This window comes from Erpetoichthys calabaricus, chromosome 5 (assembly GCF_900747795.2).
Source record: "Erpetoichthys calabaricus chromosome 5, fErpCal1.3, whole genome shotgun sequence".
In the NCBI taxonomy this organism is placed as follows: Eukaryota; Metazoa; Chordata; class Cladistia; order Polypteriformes; family Polypteridae; genus Erpetoichthys; species Erpetoichthys calabaricus.
In genome coordinates, this window is record NC_041398.2 from 106,867,316 (window position 1) to 106,887,832 (window position 20,517).

At 35.8% G+C, this 20,517-nt stretch overlaps 1 protein-coding gene across 1 annotated transcript in view; it reads right to left on the bottom strand.

Moving 5' to 3' along the window:
* Window positions 1-872: 872 nt before the first annotated feature.
* Window positions 873-20,517, bottom strand: part of gabrb1 (gamma-aminobutyric acid type A receptor subunit beta1) — a 572,898-nt gene continuing 553,253 nt past the window's right edge. Inside the window, 1 exon segment of the mRNA XM_028801915.2 lies at window positions 873-7,026. Coding sequence (XP_028657748.2) covers window positions 6,679-7,026 — 348 coding nt within the window. The 3' untranslated portion in view covers window positions 873-6,678.

The window sequence follows — 20,517 nt, forward strand, 5'->3', positions numbered from 1 at the left end:
CTGAAGACTCAATAATTCAGTTTAGCATACCCTGATTAGAGCTGCTGATTAGCTGTGCATACTGCATTTCTGAACCATCGGACGTAAAGATTCTCTAATTAGATTTGACAGCTAGTACAGACTCCACCAAAAAATGCCCAGGAGAGGGGGTGGGTGGCAAGTTGGTCGAGGTCTCCAGGACTGTGACTGACTTTGTTTTTGAGTTTCACCTTTACAATTTGAATCTCCTCCGTTGTCAACTGGTTATAGTTCACCAATTAATTACTGGGCAAATATTGAAATTTTCACTTCAGTTTCTAATTTTTTTTCATGTGTTTTAAAGAATCTGTATTTTTATGTGTACCAGTTGAGGTTTTACTAATTAGTATAATCTGTACTTGTATCTTGATTGAGAATTGCTCACAGCACTCTGAGCCTGCACTCAGTTAAGAGCGCTATACAAAAATAAGAAGTGTAGTAATGTAATATAACCTCCCACTTCTTTTACTTTGATCACCATACTCTCATGTAGGACCTTACCAAGAGCCTTGTCAATAGCATATTGCATCTCTCTTATCGTATGCTTTTGTTGTTTCCACAAAGAATTAAAGCATTTTAGTGAAACATGACCTTCACACTCTGATGCCATGCTGACTGTCTGCTTATACTTCTGTTCTGAACATGTGCTGCTCTGCCTTTGCTTCCATTACTTTACCCATGTTGCATGTTAAGGTTACTGACGTAGAGCTAACTGGGTCAAGCCCAGACACCTTTTTATATAATAGGAGAACATTATAATATTATATTTAAAAGTGCAAAACAGTGGGCCATTAGAAAGCATATTTTATTTCCATTGAGATGTTAAGGGAAGGAACTTCTCACACATTACCAAATAGTTTTGTAAAGTTTATTATATTAAATCATTTTTATGCAACAGTAAGAAATACCTACATTTGATATAAAGGCTTAAAGAAATGTTTTGATGTTCTAAAATGTAAACAACCTTTATAAGGATGAGATGATTTTTCTTTTTGTTTTGTATTTATATATACACACTGAAGATGGCACTTTAGTGTTCGCATAAACAAGAAAGTTAATCACCAATAATTAAAATTTCAGTGCAAAATATTTTTTTCATTCCTTGAAACTTGTTTCTTTAAAAATATTGTATGAAACATATTTTCAGTGCACACATATCAATAAGCTTGCTGATTTAAAGCTTTGTAAAGTGATGTGGTACAGAGACAAAATTAAGGAGGTCTTTAAAGCACTTTAATTTTCAGCTTTTCTGTAATTTCTAAGACTTGTTAGGAGTTGTATGTAATTTAAAAATGAATGAAAATGAATTTCTTTTCTTTTCTACATTATATAGATTATCCACAAATTTAAACTGGCTTTCTTTTGTACTCTTTCTGCTTTTCATCTTATAAATTCATTTAATAGGGCATTTGCCAAATGAACACAAAAACACAGTATATCAACACAAAACACATGCAATGAATGTCCTACGGATCAGGATAAGGCTGGTAATTAATAACGGTAAAGGTTCGTTTTTATTAGTAAAAAAACAGTCCAATCAAAATGCTGAATTCTTCCAGAAAGAATAACATCAAAGCATATAAAAAAAACCAAAATTAATAACTAGTCTGTGTTGCTGCAAATGGCAAAAACACCTAGCTTCCAGTCTCTTTGTAGAGAGTTAAACTAAATATCATAACAATGGAGGCAGAGTTGAACACAGTTTTTCAGAAAGAAAAAAATAAATTTAATTATACCTTTAAATGGCACTTCATGGCCTGGTGAAGAAAGAACTGACCATAATAGTTCATTGCTTTAAACTGGGAGCTCCAGTTTGAGGCAAACATGCCCTTTAAAAGCTATAAAGTAAAATCTGTTTTATGTATCTCCTTACAAAGAAGTTATAAATTAATTTTGTGGCAGAACATTATTTTTGGAGTTCATCATAAAAATTACAAATACAGAAAAGATGGAAATTGAAAGCAAGAATCAGAACCTCCTTACTCTTTTTCATGAATTTTTTTTTTTGTGCGTAAAAATGGTAGATTTTGAACAGTATTTACCTTTACAATACAGACCAGCAATGTGTCTTGCAGAAAAAGGGATTACTTACTTCAGGATGACCACTAAAGCAATGCACACGTTCAATGAATGCCAGAAACAACACATTAATTTTGGTTACAGCAACAGTGTTAAACAAATATCTTACTTGAACTGTTTATTTACAGATCTTTGAACAAAATATAAAGAGATACTGAATGATATTACACATTTGCTTTTAGTAAACTATATACATTATTTACACAAATCTCTACAGCTGCTTTAAGAAAAAAACAACTTATACTTCAAATTGTCAAACCCAAAAATTTCATTAATACAACAAGGCGGGGTGAGTACTCTAATGTTGAGTTTCCAATCCAGTTATACATTATAAATTATTTTCGGTACTCTCACCCCGCCGTCCTTACAATCCCCCTCCACAGAGTCATCATCACGCTCTTCATCTCACTCAGATCGAGGGCAGCACCTCACTTACAGCTCAGTCTGTGCCTGTTCATGTGTGACTAATGAAGGAGTCTTCACCAGAATGTTTGGGTAGGGAGAAGAGCTTTTCCTCTTGCTAATCAAAGTTGTGTCTTGATTTGAGGTCACGTCATATGTTTTCTGAATAACATTATGTATAAAATGGAATTTGTTTTGAGCCCATAATGTATTATAAGAGGATGCTTGTTCTCTTTTATTTTATATAACATTCAGTTTCAAAACAGTTGTCAATACTGATGAAGTTATGCAAATGGACCTTCTAAGACTGTAATGATTTTCCTTAAATCCTTTGATATATGGTGTCTGCAGTAGGTCATTGTGGCCACCACTTGAACAAACAAGTTTCATTCAAAACAATTTCTTAATTTTCTTATAACCAATTGCTGTGGTTATAGACGATAATTTCATTTATTGTAATTATCATTGTGACACATTAGATTTTGCTACACTTCACAGAAAAATCATCAAAATGTTTTTGTAGACTATAATGAATTAAATCCCTCCGTTTCTTCAGCTCTTATTTATTTTATCATCTTCTCAATGGTGAACACACACATTCACAAACAATTCCTATTTAGCAAGCCAGCTTTGTTAGAGTGCCTCACTGTTAATCATCCGCTTATAAAAATTGATGAAATAATTAACAACTTAAATTTCCTAAAAAGCTGTTGAATTAAAATGATTAAAAAATATAAAGATGAAATAGAAGGAGTGTCATCTAGTTAAATACATGAAAAGCAAATAACCTTAACAAGCAGGCAAACCAAAACCAAGTAAAAAAAATAATGTAATGGCTAATGAAATGCAAAGCTATTACAGCAGTTATACTGTCTTCATGTGCTCTGGGAAATATGGCAAATACAGTATACAGTACTGTGATGGGAAATTTCAAATGATTGCCTTGCAAATAGTAGCTCTTAGTGGAACAATTTGTTAACAAAATTTGCCAAATTCTTTTTGTAAGGTTGATCTGTCACCTCAAATTATTATATACAATACAAATTAACATTATCTCATTTTATTTAAAGAGATGCCTAATTCATTTCCTTGGCTTTTTCTTTTAGGATTAATCTTTTATTTGAACTTTGTGTAGATCGAGCAGCAAATCATAACCAAATAAATGCGTGATGTCAAAAAACATTACCTCTAAAAATTCCCATAGCACAACAAAGCAGCATAAGAGTTTTTCTGAATTTCGACGGTAAGTAATAATCTCACTGCAAGATAAATAAAGTTCATAAAGCAACCAAAAACAAACCCTGTTTGGAATGAAAGTCAGTCACCATTATGGCCCTCTAAGGTCTACCTGCCACCCTAGATGTAGGCCACAATTTCTTCAAATCCATCTTTTATTCAGAGATTAGTGAAGAAACTCAAATTATCCAGATTATTAATCTCTAAAAAGAAGACACACTAGGCAGACACACTGGCTCCATTCTTTCTGGTTACTCTTTTCTGGGTTTTGTCACCGTTGATTCCCTTCAAAATATGCTTCCCATCCTCCACCCAGGTGTTTCCTGATTATTTATCACTGAGTTGTTCTTACATATAAGAAAATTCAGGCACTGATTGGAGAGATTTTAAATGCCAACTGTCAAGCTCAAATGTCAGTCCACACATCTTTCTGGATCAAATTTTTAAAGCAAGAAATATTTTGCTTTGTTTAAAGATTGAGAAACAAGTAAGCCATCTAAAAAAGCATACCAGTGACATCTAATAACATTTTGAATGTTGTTTTCAGAAGGGCTACATTTATCAGTCTGATTGTAAATTGAGTTTTATTAAGCAAACTGAAACTGTGATAAGTGAGGACACCAGAAACAATAGTGATGTTGCAAAACTGGCACAAGGTGGTCACCTTAGTGTAAAACTGAAATGAGACAGCACAACGAAGAGCAAATTATTCTAAAATCAGTGATCCTAAATGGCTGAATGAATGTGGGCCAAGCCCTTGCCCGCTCTGCACAGTCTTTAAACAGGAATAATGAATGTACACTTACAATTTTATTTTACGATAATGGAATAAACCCATATGGTAGCGGCACACCTTCTTAAATGTGGTCTCATTCCCAATTAAGCAGACGTGAACGATACAAACCCAAAAGTATACCCACACACAAAGGAAAACAAGAATAGGCAAAATAATTCAATTTTTCCAGCAAATCCATCAATACAGCCTCTTACAAATCCGTTCAGCACCTATCGAACGATTCCTTCATTATGTCCTGTTGATAATACTTTGGAGGTGCAGGAGTTAGTCTGTCAACAGGATATTTTGAGTTAAGCGCAGTGCCTCAAGCCATTTTATTTAACTTTACTTCTTTTCTAGTAGAAAATATTACAGTGGATAAGATATTTTTCTCTCTATTTACAGATTGTCATCATAATGTCGGAATGTTAAGATAACTATTTTGAATGGTAATGTAGATCATGACGTTGTACAAGTATAGTGGTTGTGACTCTGTATGCTAGTATTAAGAATAACCCTGTTGAAACATTGTAATTCTTGTTCAAAGGCACAATATTCAGCCATGAGAAGCGAAGCATGCATCTTTTTATGAAAGAAACACCTGTTTGCATTTTCTTGCCCTTTTGTGACAACTGGTGCACCATCTTCAATAGTCACACCTTACAAGGTATTTACATGTATGCAATCTTCTTGGAAATTCTAAAAATATCAGCACTGTCATAGGAAAAGAAAATAAATTGGTATAAGCCAGTCCATATACACACAAGTACGTGAAGCTGTGATCAGGAAAAAAGGACAGAAAGATGTACATTTCAGTTCTGCAATTTTGTCAAAATCATCCTCTGCAATGGAACGTACAGGAAATATGTAATCCAATTCTGCATCTTAATGGCTTTTTTAATGCAGCCTACAGCTGTAATAGTATTAGGCTGTCATCTCTTTGTAAGACTTAGACCCTTCCAGCAGAACACATGCTTGGTAATTAAATCAAGCCATTCCAAAAGGAGCCGCATCTAATAAAAATTCTGGTATCACTGTGCTATTGTGTCTATAAAGCTGTAAAACTGAAGAGGAATGTAGGATACTTACAGCTGCAAGCAATCCACTGTTAATTACAATGATGCATGCTGGGAGTTTACACTTCTTGTACTTAAAAGGTGATAGCAGAACTCAAAGCTTTAGGGGACTGAACTATTTCCATATCAGCATTGCATTTCATCTTGAGGTATGCTTACTTTGTTGGATAAGTGGCTGGGATTCATTTTCTAAGGTGCATGAGTTAACAAGGCTTTTAAGAGAGGCCACACAATATACTAGCGTAATAATTTTTCTTAATTTTTTTTACCTGATTTACTTTTGAGAAACCTGCATTTCAAAAATGCCCAGAATGTCACAAAATAATTTATATATATATATATATATATATATATATATATATATATATATATAATATATTATTCTGGTCCATATCTCATTCTTTGATATCAGCACATCTCAATTTAATTTAGTTAAAGTCTGTAGACTAAGGTCAAATATGATATACTTTCTTCAATTACCAAAACAATTTTTGAGTAATACACTTTGGCAAAAGAGAAGAGAAAAATAAAAAACAAACGCTTAGCTTGAGACACCTTGAATGAGAATGCACATGCTTCATGCATATGCCAAGACTGATTCAAAAGTGGCTCAGGTGTCTCTTCCTTAAGAACATAAAGAGGGGACATACGCAAGACAGGTGAATGTCTCTTGTTCGTAGATAATAAGCCTTCGAATGAGGATGTCAAGCATTCTGTGTCATCTGTTAAAAAGTTAATAAGTAAATGGCTTATGTTTTTACATTCTATTGAATGCAAAAATTGTAAGGCTTCATTGCTTATAAAAGACCTGAAGCCACAGGTAATTCGTCTTTGTTGGGATTCCAACAAATTGTGTATGAAAGTTAAAGCTGTTGAAAGAGTTTTTTTTTTTGTTTTTGTTTTTTTTTTTTTATAAACGGCTACTGATGAAAGAAAACAAGAATCTTAACTTCTAGCAATTCTCTCACCATATTTCTCATGCAGACACATATGCACATTCACACAATGGCTGAATACCTTACCTTCATTTTGCAGCTGTATCCCACCTGCAGTCCTTGAAGGGAAAATACATGGAAAAATACTTGGGACAACCTAGTGCACATAATAAAGCCAGTAGACAACATTAAAAAAAGTAAATGTGATAGGAAAGATGATCCTAGACCACTTGTCAATGGCGTTAACGTCAGTCAAGTCAGGAATCTTAATTTTGATCTGGGATGCTCTTCGCCTTAAGCGTCCCTTTTTGTGTGGCAGGTGTCTGTCTGCAACACTTCTCCCGTACACATCCCGACTGGTGACAGGTTTCCTGTACTGGATGCTTGCACTGTCATAGGAGAACATTGTGGCTCTGGGGTCATTTATGCTTGTTAACACCTCAGAGCCGCTGACTTCATTCCTAATTTCCAGGGTTGTTAACAAGATGTTTCCATGGGCGTCAACCTGCACCAAGAAAGGAAATTGAAATTGGTTTTAGAATGTCATTTATTTGCACATTTTGAACAGGTGAAGGAATATAGTTACAAAAAAATACATGTCACAAAAATCAGCATTAAGTATATTTACCAATTAAATTGTAAATAATGAATTCTCCCTTTAAGTATTTCTTTACAAAAATGAATAGCTTGTAAAATGAATGCACAAAGAAAGATGAGGCATATAAAAGCATTAAAAATTTGGAGCTGAATTAGGTTCAAGGTTCAGAGACACAAATTCATTTCAACTTGTTCACAAACCCACTTAATTTAGGGTTTGGAGAAATGGAGCCTATCCCAACAGCACTGGGTGAAAGGCAGGAAACAGCATTTGTTGGGGTTGCCAGTCCATCACAACATGAAAATAATCTAAATCACATAATTTTGGGAATGTGGGAGGAAACCCAGAGTACTGCTGGAACTCCTGTCTACAATGAGAGAATGCGCAAACTCTGAATGGATAATGACTGGCTGCAGGAATCTGTGAGGCGGCAGTGTTACCCACTGCAACACTGTGCTTCCCCTTATTCTAGGATTACTTCTTAAAATTAAATATTTATAGATGTGCAGCCGATCCAGTAACAATATTATCATAAACGTCTAACATGTGTTTACTATACCCAAATCTTTCAATAAGAATGGGCAGATGGAACACATCCTGGCAATATGAAGTATAAAGGAGGAACGAGACTTGAACAGGATGCCAGTTCATTTGAAGACACATTCGTGCTCACTTCAATACTAACTCACTACTGAGTCAATTTATTTATTTTTCTTTATTTCACCTTATACAGCTTCTTGTATTACGAGTTTGTTAGTTTTCGCATAACCCTTGGGGTCACAGCACAGGGTCAGCCATTGTACAGCACCCCTGGAGCAATTGCAATTTGGGGCGGAAGCATCTCAAAAGTTATGTTTAGATAAAAAGTGGCAGATCTTCAGGCATTCATAATGACTACAACCTTTAAAAAAAGTCTGTTGGAAAACCATAAACCTATTGGGGTGGACAATTGTTCCCCAAAGTGAAATTTTATTATAGCTTCAAACTGTGAACAATTATTTTAGTTTTTTCCTTACAGCATGAGATTCGGTGTAGACTTGTTTAAGCTGGTATGTGCAGTTCACAAGAATATTCATTATAAATACTGTGTTACATGGAATGTGCTGAGCTCCAGTTAGAAAAATGGTATTTCTCCTCTGGAAATATATTAGATGTTTATGTGGAAGAAGCATTATCTCCCTCAAGGCAGAGTGCAGGAGAAATTAAAAAGGCTAATACAACATCAGTCTGCGTAATATTAAAATTGTTACTGCATAAAAGGTTCTAGTCACAGTCTATAACTGTCACACTTGGCCTGCAATCATGCCCTTTGCCTCTCCTCACGAGTGCCATCTGCAGTTACTTAGCCATCATCTGAAGCCATCCAATTTAGATTGTGGACTATTTAAATAAATCTCTTACCATTTTTAGTACCCTTTCTCCTAGTTTCATTTGCGTCTCAGGTTTCTTGTTTTTTCAATTTTTGGCTTTTGTACATAGCCATGATTTTAGTCTTGCTATGCAATTTATGTGTTTGTATCAATCTGTGCTTCAAACTACAAATAAGATTGTTCTGGTCAGGACTGGAACAGGCAAAATCTTTTGTCCTGTTTCAGTCCTGGTCTTCCTGATTTGAGGGCTGAGTAGAAAAATGGGCAAGTGATGGGGTTGAATCCAGATCCTTCTCTGGTGATACTCTTACATCAGTGCTTTTAATAGGTGATCCTTACTCATGTGTATGACAGTAGTTTATTAACACAGAAAATGTTCTCACTGTCAACTGTTCTGAGGAGACATGCAAGTAAGAATTTTATTGTACAATGTTGTAATAAGTATATAGGTTTAATATGTCACTGTGCTCTGTACAGAAATATTTCATAAATCCAATTTTCTTTCTACTCACATGTACAGCTAACACAAGGCCAGATTTAGCACACAGGAGTTCAAATAAGAACTGCTAGACAAGCATTAGAAGACAAGACAGGGACAACTGTGAAATAGGAATTTCTGTGTGTCAAAGTCAGCATGAAACTGTATCCTCTGTGGCTTGTTTGGGAATGACATGATTCACCGAAGTGGGGGCCTGCACGTGAAGGAAGAGTATAAAGCCTTGGAACATTGCTCGGCACACCTTTGAAGCCAAAGGTCGGATGGGAGATCCGGAAAATCCTTCTAACGCAGCAACGAAAATGGCAGACTCTATACATCGGGCTCCCACTCCTGAAGGTCTTGTCACGGCTTCCTCATCTGTTATGCTGTATAAACCGTCATTAAAGAAAGCTAAATTATTTCTCCTATGTGATTTCTTACCACCGTATCACTAAGGGAGGGGTATCGCCATTTTATGTTATATCTACTGTATATAGTTTCAGGTTATGTAACATGCCACAATTACAAAAGAACTTACTCCAACAAGGGAGCTAGCACCCCTGCTGGAAACAAATGTGCACATGACAATAAATTTCAAGGTTAAAATACAAGAAAATGTAATACAGGTGACCATAATATTTAATTTTTCATTATGATGTATTGCTTTAAGCACTGTGTTTCAAGTCAGCAGCCGCATAAGATACAGACTGTGTTTAAAATTGCTTGTTAGCTGAGCCTGAGGTAACTAAATCAAACAATGCTTATATGGTGATTTTAAATCCCTTATCATAACAAAAGCAAAATTAGAAATATGGCAGTTGTGTTCCATCGTCTTAATGACTAAGGTTGTTGTAATGGAAGCTTAACTGTTCTAACATAAAGCAGGAGTTGGCCAGAGAAAAAATTAAACGGCAAATGTTTCAAGACATCAAGAGGCAGACATGAAGACATGATTGGGTCAACTAGGTCATTAAGATAATAAAAAAAGAAGGTCAAACTCCATAATAAGAAACAAGGCATAATAATGTAAATGGGCTAAACTGCATCTGCAGCTGAAAACCAACTTCAAATGGTCCAAGGCACAAACAAACGCTAGAAAAAGACTTGCTGCTAGGATTTCTAAGGTGGTTATGAGCCAAATTAAATCTCTCTATTATAAAAAAAAAATCCTGGAAAGCAAAAGCACGGCTACAATACGTGATCTTCTCGGAAGACATTTAAAAGACCCACGAGACAAAAGAGACTTGCCATGGTGCGTCTCGTGGGGACCGTAAACATGAGACTTGGTGCCAAGAGATTGTCCCAGGGCTGTCTCACGGGGATGTGGAACATGAGATTCTTGCAAGACACGCCCTACTTACAAAAGATTTTATATAAGAGCACACCCATCAAAAAAAAAACTCAGTGGTGTAAAAGCACGTAGTACACACAGATCATGTGCTCTCAGCACATATAAAGCGTATAAGTACAATATGGAGAATAGAGACCCAAAGGCGTTGGAGAGAAAAAAAAGCGGATAAGAGATTATGAAAGCAGTGGAATTCGACAGGCTCAAACAAACGATGGCGCAATACACATGCAGAGAATGATACAGAATATGAAAGCATTAAAATTCGAAAGTATTGTACCGTCCCAGCCAGGTTGAGGGCTTTTTAGTTTTAAGTGGCTGTTAGGTCCGATTGAGGGAGGGCAGAGTACAGCATGGAAGACTGATAGCGGGGTATTGATTGATGCGGTAAGGGGGGGCGTTGGAGAGGGTGCTAGAAAGTTGTGTTTGGGGTTAGGAAGTCGGCGATTGTTCAAGTAAAATTTTTGTGACACTTTATCATGTCAGTCGCTACAGTATGAAAGAAAAGATAGAAAAGATTGCATTACCGCAAACAAAAGGTGATTAATCACCACAACCAGGTGTAATTGAAAAAATAGCAGGACAAATCGAGGTCAGAAAAAAAGAGTAGACAACAAAGTCTTTTCGCATTCGCATCAATCAATGCACAAAACGTTGATTTACACAATAATGGACCATACGCTATGAGAATCTGTGGTCCCGGAACAGTTTAAGCAACGACAAGTTAAATTTCAAAGAATACACAATTCGGTATTGATGATCACGGAGAAGCAATGCAAATTTTAACAGGCAAAAAGAAAGGTATTGTATATATTCCGCGAACAACATTACACACCAAAGGAGATCATGATATGCTATTCGTATTAAAATGTTTACAGTTTACCATGAGAATAGCTTTTGCTATGACAATCAATAAATCACTGGGACAAACATTAGAAAAACTCAGATAATTTATTACAGAAACAGAAACAATATTCACTCACAGGCAGTTATACAGGCAGTTATACATTGCATTGTCACAATGTGTCTCCAAAAAATATTGTTTTTAATGAAGCTTTAAAGTAAAAGTGCAAATAATGAATTCCAAAGAAAAAAAAATTTTTAATTGTATATCCGATTAACCAAATACAGAGGTTGGCGAGTGAAGCAAGCAGGGGGCGAAGCCCTCTAGTATTACCATAAAAAACATATCTGATTTTATGAAATCACCAACTGGTTATTGTTACAGGGACAAAGTTAAAGAAGAGGAGTACCCAGTCTATTGTGGTATGCAAATATAGTGTACATGCGCACAACAAGAACTTTCAGAGTGACAAGGTGACCTAACACCTTGGCTCTAGGTTATGGGAGGATTATGGAGCTCCTAGCAAAAAAAAAAGAAGAACAGTGTATACTAGCAAGCATCACACAGACCAGAAGGGAACCTAGGGCTCAAACACAGCTATATGTTGTATTACCATGTAATCTGATTTTGTAAGCCACATCAAACTGAAGTGCTTGTTTACTGTAAGACTGCAAAGACAAGACAGACTGCTGTACATACAGGTGCTGGTCATAAAATTAGAATATCAAAATTAAAAGAAATAAACATTTGAAATACATCAGTCTGTGTGTAATGAAGGAATCTAATATACAAGTTTCACTTTTTGAATGGAATTACTGAAATAAATCAACTTTGTCATGATATTCTAATTTTATGACCAGCACCTGTAGATCTCTGAAAACTGGGCAAATAATGTCATTTTAGTCAAGTGTTCCAAAAAGGCAATCATGATAGAGAACATCTGTTTTGGATGTTTTGCTAAACAAAATAGTTGCATTGCTGTCATTTAACAGAAATATCTGCCAATGGGGTGAGCAAAATTTACTTGACAAAATTTCTTAAAATAAGCTAAATAATCTTAATTAAAAATTTCTTTATAAATCAATACATTTTACAATAAGGAAAGCTATACATAAAAACTTCTCATTTGTTTAGATTTACTTAGGTCTTACTTTTTTCAGTGAAGAGAATACAATCTTTCATATTACAAATATACCTAAATAAACTACAAATAACAGAAGTGAGTATTTAAAATTTTTTTTTTCTACTGACTAATCAATCTCAATGGAATTCTTAATGCTTTCTGCTATCATGTCTAATTAAGCCCACCGTGTGGGAGTTGTTGAGTTATTGCAGAAGCAGCTGGAATTTCAAGACAGAGCTCAGGCTGGATACATTTAATGTTATTAGTTTCTAGGCTTTCACACCTCCAATGAATGTAATAAGTTAGCTTTTAAAATTAGATTACCTCTTCAGATATTTTCATGACTGAGGTATAATAATGATCAATCAAGAAGTATGTGGCTAATGTTTTGGATGATGTACATAAATACTGACACTTATGCATTTTATGTTTGCCCTCCGTTCTGATTCATCCATGTCTATCTCATCACCCATCTTATGAGCCCTTTCATCCATTCTTTCAACCCACTTTCCATTATAAGATAATGGCTGAATTGTGCATAAGGCAAGAAACAAGCCAGGTTGGGGGACCAGTTCATCACATTCACTGGCAACAATCCACCTTATTGGGTTGTGGGAGGAAACTGGAGTGTTTTGGGAAAAAAACTCATTTGAACACATAAAAAAAATGACCCAAGAGGAAAACTGAACAAGAGGAAATAGTGATACACACTGTGCCACCTTCTGAATCACATGACAAACTTTAATTTCGTTTTCTCTTTATTTTATGTACACCTCCAAATCAGAAAAAGATAGGACAGGATGAAAAATGCAATTGAAATGTTTAAAAGAATGTTCCTCAAAAAGACTGGAAGGGATTTGCATATTTCTCCTTCTACAGTGCATAATATCATTAAACAATTCAAGGAATCTGGAGGAATTTCAGTGCGTAAAGCCTAAGCTGAACACCTGTCATCTCCGATCTCTAGACAACACTGCATCAAGAACTGTCACTCATCCATAGCTGATATAATCACATTTGGCAAGGGATTACTTTGGCAAACCTTTGTCAAGCACTACAATACAGAATTACATTCACAAATGCCAATTAAAACTTTAATGTGCAAAAAAGAAGCCTTATGTTAACCATGTCCAGAAGCGCTGTCAAGTTCTCTGGGCTCGGAAGCATCTGTGATGGACCATCACACAGTGGAAAAGTGTATTCCAGACCATTTTTGGAAGAAATGGATGACATGTGCTCTGGACCAAAGAAGAAAAATATTGTCCAGACTGTTACTAGCAATAAGTCCAAAAGCCAGAAACCGTCATGCTATGGGGTTGTGCCAGTGTCCTTGGCAATGGTAATTTATAATTATGTGATGGCAGCATTAATGCAGAAAAGTACATTGAGATTTTAGAACAACATATGCTGCCTTGAAGACAATATATTTTCTAGGGTCGTCCATGCATTTTTCAACAAGACAATGCAAAATGACATTCAGCACACAATACAAAGGCATGGCTGTGTAAGAAGAGGGTACAGGTATTGGACTGGCCTTCCTCCAGTCCTGACCTTTCCCCAGTAGAGAATGTGTGGAGAATTTTGAAACAAAATGACCCTGTACTGTTGCACACCTTAAGACATGTTTGCAGGAAGAATGTGACAAAATAACTCCTGAAACGCTTCATCACTTTGTATCCTCAGTGCCAAAATGTCTTTTAAACATTGTGAGAATGAATGGCAACATTACAAAGTGGTGAATGTTTTACCATTCCACGTTGTTTTGGAATACAGTATGTCGCAGGCCTGAAATGCAGGGATGGATGTACATATATTAACAGATGAAATGAAGTTGACCAGATGAAACATGAAATATCTTGGGTTTGTACTGTCTGCAATGAAATAAAAGTCAAAGTAAATTTCAGAATCACTGCATTTTTTTATTTCAATTTTCCACACAGTCCCAACTTTTTCTGATTTGGGGTTTTAACTCCGTAATCTCAATTAATCATAAATGAGCATTTTATTATCACTGGTGCTGGTAGCATAATACATTGTGATATGCTGTGTCTCCCCTTGCATGATCAACTTTCCACAAGGTCTGCTACCATAAACCTTTTTTTTCTCACACATCCCCTGTTTGCAATTACAAGCTTTGCCTCACACTGCTCACTTGTGGTCACAGGTAGCACCATCTGTACTCACATTCCCTAAGTCCTTGAGTTAAGCTGATCCAAGCCAGGATCCTTTGTGAGATCCTCAGCAATCATTTACCAAAGCCAATGGATTTAATCATAGGAACAGATGTTGGTTCTGCTCTTTAAGCACTGGATCATCTCACCCTCTCACTAAATCATTCACCCATACTCTCACACATCGCCATCTGCACAATTTCTCAGGATAACTCTGCTCTTCTGACAGTGTCTCCTTCTAGGTCCACATTGTCCCACCACAATTTTCATGCCAAAAACACCAGTAAGTGTTATTACTAATTTGTTGTGGTCCTGTCAGATCATAAAGCACACAAAAAGGGGTGTAGGCATAAAAAAAAGCCAGAGGTGTACTTCACGTATGTCAGGACATAAGAGCAGACACTAGGAGTAGCACACCATCATCTTAAATATCCTTCAAAGAAGGTGATGACATGCCATTTCCAAGCCTCACATGGCAGCAACAGGAGCATGGTCCTTGAAAACTACAGAATAGGGACAACCATGCTAAACAAAATGGTAGCCACAATATAAATAACATCAGTGATAAAAAATAAATAGTACAAGTACAAGGAAATACCCAAGATAAACACAGAAAAGAATAAAAAATGGATACTGAAGTGGTCACACCATTACACATGACACCATTAACTGGAAAAGCAACTACTGTACAAACAACATGGCCACAGCATGCAAAGGTAACACAAAATGTTAACAGTTGCAGTAGTAAACAATCCAAAATGGTTCCATCATGACATCACCATCATAACGAAATGAAACCTTTTTTAAAATTCGAAAAGGTTCCAGGGAAGCTGTAATGCACATTCATGACACAGTTGCACAGTTTTACAGCAGTTTACAAATGTGAAATAAACAAAATTAGAATGGGAGTTTAGGGGCAAGCACTTCTCCAAAAGATTAAACATTTTCAGAGTATATGACGTCTTAGTTATGGCTGGAAAGCCAGGAGAAGTGGTTTAGAAAGCTGCTGCTTGTAGGACCATGCAACATTCACAATGCATTAATCATTGTGTAAAATGCTAAATTTTAGGACTGTCTTGCTCATCTGAATCACCCATGTAACACTTTCAGACAGCATAATGGCTTGAAATTGGCCATAAGATTTAGAAATGGATGATTTCCTTTCAAAGCTACTTTAGTGGGGGTAAAATAATACTTTTTATCATTTTGTGAAACATGTTTGTCCTTTTCCCAAAGGATGTAGATGTGGAGACTACGAGCAAAAATATTTGTGGTTAATAGAACACTGGTTTAATTTTTAAATGTTTCAGTGTCAAATGACATTCCAGTGCTTCAGGAGAAGTACTGTAAGAAAGCCCGTTTAGATATTATGAAAAGAAAATGCCTGTGATTTTATATACAGTGAATTTATCATACTTAAGGAGGAAATTCTGAATTGTGGGTAAGCAATGACTCCTCTTTAAATTTTAAAATGAGAATTACATTTTCAGTCTATTAGGGGCATAGCGTTCAGGGGTTCTGCAGGCCAGGTAAAGACACCTCACATAATTAGGAATATTAAAATAACTTTAAAATGATTATAAACTCATAGAGTTTTTAGAGACGTTATTAAATGGACAGAAGAAAATTAGATTAAATATCATTATTACAGAATCAGTTTGCTTTCTTGAGTTGTCTCATTTTAGAAAATAAAACTGTCACACTTTCAAAACTCATCCATATGTCTAAAGAAGCTAAAAGAAAATACCTGTCATTATGAGTTGTTGTTTGTTTGTCTTCTTTTTCTGATTTTAAATGTGGATAAAAAGAGCAGACAGGTCAAAGAGGTTGGAGTCAATACATAGAAAGGTAATTTCAAGGTGTAAAATTACTAGTATGCCTTCCATGATTATGAAATGATTATTAATCAAGGGATGCCTACAAGGACTCCTAAAATGTAGGTTGACAGTAATGCTGATGTCCTTCAGAAAAGAATATGCATTCCAGCTGTCTGTGAAAACCTGATGTTACACCCTAATAATGATACAGGAGGCTTTTACAGTATTGTTTGTTAATCAATATCTCATTTAGGCTTTTCGGCACCTATTTTGTTGTCATTTGGCTACTTCTCATTATCTTACTACCAAAGCCTAGTTTAGAGATGACTGCCATAAAATGAATCCCTGGCATGCAAAATGGATTGGGAGAAAGTTTGTAAATTAAAGGCGAATCTTTGAATGATGACCATTTTATGGTAGTATTACATATTTTGTTAATTACTCTCTGACTATGATTGTGTTTACATGAGCTTTAATAACCTGTAAAATGCTCGGGTGAGAACATTATTTTTTCTCTTGGTTGAAATAATCAGTTCCATTATTTCAGAAATTGATACGTTTATGTCAATTAGTTGAGCATACAGAGCTAAGCTCACCAGCACAATCTCAGGAGATGCTTGTTTTCAGATTCATGGCAATGATTTTTTTGATCTTTTTTGTACCCCATTTTTATTTTATGCCATTTGAGTGTTTTGCTAAAGGAGAACTCCAAGTGGACTTGAGAATGTAAATGGGTATTTTAAGGAAACCATGTTTCTGCCTTAAATGGGTCACTCACCTTTTCCCAGTTTTGTGTGTGCATGTAAACATACTCTATGTTGTAATTCTCTTTAAATGCCTTATACTTTATGTAATGTAAAATAAATAGGTCATTCACCTGTGGTGTAAATAAGAAAATGATTGACTTCTAGACAGGATGGCCCACATAATGGTGGAAGGAATGCACCTGTTTTAATTCACCAGAAATGCCATTCATGAGTTTTCCCCTAAAGTTTAAGAATGGAGGAAGATTCAGATACATTTAGTAACTGGAACTGAAAGTAGCAAGGATACTCATGTCTGCCTAGTCAAAACGACCACCTACCAAAGGAGTTACATCTGTCTATTCCATAAGAATTATCATTCCCATGATACTAACCATTTGGCAAAATATTTGACTACAAGTCTGCGGTGGGTTGGCACCCTGCCCGGGATTGGTTCCTGCCTTGTGCCCTGTGTTGGCTGGGATTGGCTCCAGCAGACCCCCGTGACCCTGTGTTCGGATTCAGCGGGTTGGAAAATGGATGGATGGATGGATTGACTACAAGTTAAATTCAAATAAATACATTTTTATATAGTGCTCTTTACTGAGTGCCTGCTCAGAGTGTTGTAACAAGTTCACTGGCAGATGCCTTTATTAACTTTACAAAGCACTAATTACATAAGGAATACACACAAACACAAATTTGTTTACACACACAAGAAAAAAAAAACAAAATGGTTCCAGACTGATTAACATAAATGGAACCTAAGAATAACTGTCCATTAACATATTTGTCAAACTATGGACAGTTGACAACTACCTGTAAGGAGAGGAAAGCAAAAACTCTAGAAAGTAGCATCCCTGTAGAAAATAAGTCCCTGGGAGGTCTGTGGTCAGCTGTAACTGACAAAGACAAAGTCACACTTCTGGAGACCTTGAACAACTGGCCACTCACACTTTTCTAATCATTCTACAATAGAGACTGGGGTGGGTTGTTTAATATGATGACAGAATCTTTCTATCCATTGATTTCAGGCACCCCAGTATCTCAACTGTCCTTCCATTGGAAGGGTAACAGTTTGGAAGTAAAGCAATGGCATCAAGTGGCACAGTAAGATACTGAGAAGAGAAACAGAGTAAAGGAAGGTTTGTAACACTTCATAATTATTGTATTACTTTTTTTATACAAATGAGTAACACATAGAGATGTAGTATGTATAGCACATCATCAGCTCTAGTCAGGGTATGCTTGAATAAATTAGTGGGTTTTCAGCCTGAATGTAAAAGCTGAGAAAGAGCATCTTTTATATTAGCAGGCAGATCATTCTACAGCTTTGGAGACCATAACTAAAGTTTGATCTCCCGTTGTAATTTTAGTAATTCCTGGAATCTTTAATAGATTGACATTTTCAGATCTTAATGCGTGCTCTGTTTGTAAGTAATGGTAAGTTCAGTTAGGTAATTAGAGCCTCGGCCATTTGTGGCTTTATATGTAAAGAAGAGGATTTTGAAATCAGCCCTAAACTTAACTGGAACCCTGCATAAAGACTTCAATACTGGAGGTTTGTCGTTCTAATTGCTAGTTCTTGTAATGATTCTTGCAGCAGCATTTTCAATAAACCGAAAGTTGCATAAAGAACAAATTGAACAGCCTGTAAATAAAGCATTGCATTAATAAATCCTACTAGAAATAAATGTATGAATAAATTTCTCAGTATCCTCCATATTTAGAAACCATCTTAAGCTTCCAGTATTTTTAAGCTATAAAAAACAGGTTTTAGAAGTTGCATGTTGCTTCAGTAAAACTAACTGAGTAAAAAAGTGACGGAAATATTATTGTGGTCTGCAAAGTAAATAACATTTCTGTTTATTTTCTGTGTTCACATACAAGAAGTTCTCATCCATCCACTCATTTAATTCACCGACACATGTAATTAAGGTCACCATTAGATTTGGTCTAAAAGAAAGGTATATAGCTGGGTATCATTTGTATAATTAATGTTATGCTTTCTAACGATACAGTAGTTTCTAACAGAAGCATGTATAGTGAAAACAGTCCAGGTCCGAGAACCAGTCCCTGTGCAACACCACATTTAACTTCTGAATACAATGGCAGAGTACTGCTAGCACATTTTTGTACCCAATGAATTCAATTTGATAAATACAAGTTAAACCAAGCAAGGACAATGCCTGAGAGCTCAATATTTTCCAGCCCATGTAATTGAGTAGAATTACAAGGCTGCACTTAAGCCTAACAAAATAATTATCACAAAATTTACTTCATTTCAGGATCTCAAAATGTTGCTTACAACACAGGTTAGTGCCGTTTCTGTAATGTGACTGGTGCAGAAGCCAGACTGGAATTTCTCAAATAAATCATGATGTGTAAGGCGAGCTTGTGTAGCGAAACAAATTTCAAGTATTTTAGGAAGAAAAGGAAAATTTGAAATAAATATGTAATTTTAAATGTACATGGGTCTATCTTTGATTTCAGTAAAAAAAAAAACAAGTTTTCTGATAACTGACACTTTTAGTGCATTAAAAACTATGCCAGTCAATAATGGACCAGTTTTGTTAGGACTGGGTTTATGGGTTACATAGTAGGTTTCATTTTAGAAATGAAAGTTATGACTTTTATCAAGTTAAAAATACTAAAGTGGTTTGTGCAAGGTATCACAGAGTTTAGAACATAAGAAATTTGACAAATATGATCAGACCGTTCAGTCCATCAAGCCTGTTTGTTCAGCTAATAGCTAAGCTGTCCCCGTGTTTCATCCACATTCTTTCTGCTTCAACTACGTGCCTTGGTAGTTTGTTCCAGAGTCCCACAACTTTGCGTAAATAAGTGCTTTCTGACTTCCCCTTAATTTTCACTGATGTCCTCAAGTATGTGATTCGCCCGTGCGATTGTATGTTATTGACTTTGAGGATTTTAAATACCTGGATTAGGTCCCCATGCAGTCTCCTCTGCTCAAGATAAAGAACGGTTTTATTCTCTGCTTCTGTCAGAGTAGGCCATGCCTTTAAGCCCTGGGATCTACTTGGTTGCTCTCTTCTGCATAGCTTCAAGTGCTGTGTTGTCTTTCTTGTACTGTGGAGACCAGAACTGCACACAGTATTCCACATGTGGTCTCACTAGTGTGTTATATAGTTTTAGCATAACTGCCCCTTAACTTAAATTCAACAGTTTTATGACATAACCTAACATTTTATTTGCCTTTTTAATTGCTTCTGTGCATTGCTTAGTCAAAAAAAATGTGTCAACCTATACCCCTAAATCCATTTCAGAGGTTGCTTCCTGTATGACGATGTCTCCCATCTTGTATTTATAAGGCACTGCTGTATTTAGTTTGCAAGGTGACAGTGAAATCTGGAATGTTATATTGTCAATTTTATCATTAAAGAAGTTCAGAAAATGTGCAAATCTAATGTCAATAGGTATTTTACCTTGCGGTTCTGAATGTGTTAGATTAACAACTGCTCTATGCAATGAAGGATTATTTCT